This window comes from Rhodotorula toruloides, assembly GCF_000320785.1.
Source record: "Rhodotorula toruloides NP11 unplaced genomic scaffold Scaffold5, whole genome shotgun sequence".
Lineage (NCBI taxonomy): Eukaryota > Fungi > Basidiomycota > Microbotryomycetes > Sporidiobolales > Sporidiobolaceae > Rhodotorula > Rhodotorula toruloides.
The window spans coordinates 763,904-768,390 of NW_015622965.1; the positions used below are offsets into that span (position 1 = coordinate 763,904).

The 4,487-nt window shown below is 62.9% G+C and overlaps 1 protein-coding gene across 1 annotated transcript; it reads right to left on the reverse strand.

Annotated features, from left to right (window-relative positions):
* Nucleotides 1-3,654, reverse strand: RHTO_07017 (U3 small nucleolar RNA-associated protein 14; the record flags this gene model as incomplete). Its single annotated transcript, XM_016420676.1, has 7 exons — nucleotides 1-78; nucleotides 182-424; nucleotides 486-560; nucleotides 621-1,229; nucleotides 1,290-2,177; nucleotides 2,238-2,626; nucleotides 2,685-3,654. 7 exons carry the CDS (start codon nucleotides 3,652-3,654, stop codon nucleotides 1-3), a joined length of 3,252 nt encoding a protein of 1,083 aa, XP_016275077.1.
* Between the last annotated feature and the right edge of the window lie 833 nt (nucleotides 3,655-4,487).

Genomic DNA, 4,487 nt, shown 5'->3' on the forward strand with positions numbered 1-4,487 from the left:
TCAGACCTTGCGCGAGACGGGCCGGATGGTGACGCCTGGCTTGACCAGAACCGACGGGATCGTCTGGTCCCTCAGGATCTGTTCATACGCATCCGCAAATGACGACGATCAGTACGAGCTCGAAAAACGCAGCGGAGATACGAAGCTCGAGATGCAAGGAGAGAGACAAAGCCAGACTCACCGTCGACGTTGACCACTCCGGTCCGAGCGGCGTCCTCAACTTGTGTTCGTGCTGCGCCGCGCTCGTATAAGGGAACGGCAAGTCCTTGAGCATGTACTTGGCGGCCTTGCGGTCCTTGCGCTCGCTGATGATGACGTGGTTCAGGCCGGCGTCTTTGCGCGCAGACTCGTCGACGCCTGCGACCTTGGTGATGAACTTGCGCGTGTTCTTTGCCTTCTTCGCTCCTTTGCCGCCCCATGAGCCCTGCGAGGAACGTGATGGATCAGCGGACTTCGACTGATAGGCGAACTCGAGCCGGACGCACCCAGCCAGGCAAGGTGTTGTCCTCCTCTCGCGGCGCGTCCCGCTCAATCTCCTTGCGCTTCTCCTCGGCAAAGTCCTGTGGCGGGCGTGAGCGAGTCGGCAAGGGCCGCCGAGGCGGAAGAGAGACCGGACGCACCGCAACGACATCGTCATTCGCGAACGCCTCCTTCACGAGTTCGCGCTGCTTGAACGCCGCCCGTCCCTTCCCTCGCTGCGCATCAATCTCCTCCTCATCCAGCTCCTCGTCGCTCGAGCCCGCCTCATCATTGTCACCGCCGCCCGAAACGACCATCGCACCGCCAATCTGCGGCGTCTCCTCCGCCCCTCGCTTGCCCTTCTTCCCCTTCCCGTTACCAGCAGCAAATGCAGCATCAGCCCCAACCTCAATCTCGACCTTGGCATCCTCGCGCTCCGCCTCCCTCGCATCCGCCTGCTTCGCACGCGCCCGATCGGCCTTGGCAGCTGATTTCGCGACAGACGAGTCGGCTTTGCCCGAAGAGGCTTTGTTCGATTTGCGCGAGAGCTTGGAGGACAAGTCGCCTGTGGCGAGGGCGAGCCAGGGGTTGGATTCGGTTTCGCCGGAGGACAAGGGGTTGGAGAGCGAGGGGCGAGAGCGGGCGGTGGTGCGAGATGAGGGGCCCGAGATGGAGACAGGACCGGAGAGCTTGGTGGTGGTGGCGGAGGAGGAGAGGGTGGGTACCGAGTCGGGCTCGGCGGCAGCCGTTGAGGAGGTACCGCCGGCAGCCTGGAGAGACGCAAAGTCAGCGGGTCCGGCGTGACGAAGCGAGAACTAGCGCAGACGCACCTTGACAGACTCGCCAGACGGACCAAAGACCATGCGGCCAAGGTTGCCCTGCACCTGCTCAGACATGGCAAGCGGCTGGTCCTCCTCGTCATCCTCGTCCATCCGGCCCGCCTCGTCCATCTCGGCAAGTCGCAGCTTCAGCTCGTCCGCCTCCTGCTGGACTGCCCTGTCCGCGCGAGCCATAGCGTCCCGCATGAACTTCATGTTGAGCACGCCCTTGAGCTTCGGGTCGTTCGCCTTGGCCGCTGCTTCCTTCGCGTCGAGCGCGGCGAGCTCGTCGAACGCCTGTCGCCGAATCGCATTGACGTCCTCGCCGTCCTCGTCGTCCGAGTCCCGCTCGTCCTCACTTCCAGTTGCGAACTCGTCGACCGCGTCGTCCGAGTCGACGCCGGCGATCTTCTTCCGCAGCTCCTCCCGCCGCGAGACCATGTCGCGAATCGCCGCGTTCCGTTCCTCTTCCAGTCCTTCGAGCCCGTCAATCTTCTTCGCCCACCTGCCACCCTTGCCCGAGTGCTTGAGCGTTGCACGCTCCTTCGCACGCTGCAACTCGAGCCTCGCGCGCTCCTCCTCGACTCGGTTCCCGCCGTCAATCGCATCGAGCTCGGCGAGATCCTCGAGCGACATCTGCGGTCCGCCATTCGCCGCGCGCTCTTTCGCCTTACGGTGAATGCGTCGGTACGCCTTGCTCTTGATCTTGGCGACACGCTTCGCTTTCCGCTCGGCGCGGTACATCAGGTCGCGCTGGCGACGAAGCTCGGCTTGGCGGGCGGCGAGGTCGGCGGGGTCGAGGGTCGCAAGGGCGGCCTTCTCCTGCTTCTGCAGGTCTGACTGCGACATCTGCGCCGTCGTGAGGAGCGACTGGATCGACGCCTCGAGCTCGTTCGTAGGCTGACGAGAATGACAACGTTAGTCATGCAAAGTCGGGAAACGGTAAGAAGCGCTGCGCACCTGGAACTTGGCACTCCACTCGTTCGCGTTTGGGTCGCGATGAACATCTCCCTCGCCTCCGACAAGCGGCAGCACAAGTCGCTCGTGCCTCGCACCCTCGACGCCGAGCCCACTCTCGCCCTTCATGCGCCTGACCGTCTCGTTCCACTTGTCCGTCTCCTCCTTCGTCTGCTCGTACGCTGCCTCGCGGTCAATCTTATCCTGCAGCCGACCTGGAAGAGGCGCAGAGAGAGGACCGGCGGCTTTGAGATGCGAGTTGGTCGTTGTGACCTTCGAGGAGGAGGAGGCGGAAGACGAGGCGAGGGGTTTGAGCGATTTGCGGAGGGAGGCAAGACGGGGGTTCTTCGAGTCGGAAAAGGAAGAGAGCAGATCGTCGAGGTTGACTTTCCCTGTAGATCGGGAGATTGTGAGTGTGATGAGGGAAGTAGCAGAAGGGAGGGTGCGCACCGTCAGCACCGCCAGACGTTCCCACAGCGACAAACTCTCCCTCCGGGTAAGCCTCCGTCCGCTCCTGCAGCACGACCCGCTTCTTCTTCTTCCCGCCGTCCTCGTCTTCACCGTCGCGAGACTTGCGCTTCTTGCTGTCGAGGCCGGAAACGAACGAGTCGAGCTTGTCGAGAGCCGAAGGATCGTCATCGTCCGACATCTCCTCGTCTTCTTCGTTGCGCTCCTCGTCATCCGACGCTGCTGAGCCGTCGCTGCCCTCGTCCTCATCGTCGGACCCGTGGAACCCGCCGGCATCGAGCACCTCCGTCAAGTCCATCCAGCCTGCACCCTCCTCATCGTCGTAGTCAATCTCGTCCTCGTCGAGATCGACGTCCATGTCCCTCGCCTTGCCCTTTCCTGCGCTACTGCCGCCCTTCCTCCTCGGCAGATCCTCCTCCTCGTCCTCATCTTCCGCCATGTCCGAGTCGATCTCTTCGTCCTCGTCGTCGCTGCCGAGGAAGCCTGCACCGTCTTCTGCGTCCGAGTCCATACCGAGCTTGAAGCCGGCCGGCTTGACACCCGTGAACTCGACAACCTCGTTGCCGCGAACGCGGAATCCGCCGGACTCGTCCTCATCCTCGTCCGAGCCTCCCTCGTCCTCCGTATTGTCCTCCTCGTCAGACGGAGCAGCACGACCCTTGCCCTTGGCAGCGGTGCTCTTGGCCTGCTGCTTCCCCTTGCCCTTTCTCGAACCGAACGACGCCCTCGCAAGCGGGTCGACGTCTCCCCTCGGCCGCTTGATCCTCGCCGAATAGTCGTACACATCGAGTGCTCCTTCTTCTGCACTGCCAGACGCAGCCGAGGGTGTGGCGCGCCCCTTGCCCTTGGTGGACTTGGTCGACTTTGATGAGGATGCCTCGGCAGTGGCGGGTTTGGCGGTGCGCTTGGAAGCGCCTGTGAGCTGTTTCGGTTGCCTGCCTTGGCGTGGCATGGCTCTAGAGCAAGCAAGAGAGCGAGTGTGAAGTGGTCAAGGCGAGCGAGGGACTTCGAGCTCGAGCGAGCTGGACACAGCCTCGATGCAACAAGTCTCGCCGTTAGGCTGGACGGACCCGTGCAAGGCTCCGTTGCTAGTGTCTGAGCACTGCAAGGTCCGCTGAACCGCCCAACGAGCGAGTTGAACGGTCGACGTCAGTCTGTGGAAGTGGTAATCGGCAAGCTTCGCGCGCGCTTACCTTTTGTTACTTACCCGCTTACCCCTTACCTCTTGACCCTTCCTCACCGCTCCTTGCACGCAGCGCTGCAGCGCTTTCGACTGCACGGCGCTTGGCATTGTCCGATCGCTTCCCCTGCGTGCGAATCCGCGCACTCCCGCCAAGGCTGAACAGCGGCGACTGCATGGCCTCGCGTTTGCGCTCTCGCACTCTTCCTGATGCAGCCGAGAGGCGTTGCAAACGACGCTGTGTGTTGCTGCACCTTAACGACGACAGCTCGCGGAGCATTGCGCTCCTGTTTCCCGGGCCAGACTATTGCTTGACAACGCCCTCCTCGGCGGACGACCGCGTCCTCGGCTGACTACGTCGGACACTCGCGAAGCTTGTGGCCGACATGCAATGTTCCGAGACGGTGGGACGAATTGGGTTCGATGCATGCACCGGAGTTGCGCAGCCGTGAAGGCATGCGCATAGACGGAGGGGCGAGAAGCGGGTGGGACGGCGGGCGGCAGTGCTTTAAAAGCGGACTCTCCTCGTCTTCATCTCTCTCCCTCCTTTCACTCACTCCTTCCCTCAGCCTCTTCCCCTCTCCTCGCCCCGCCAACCACCACCA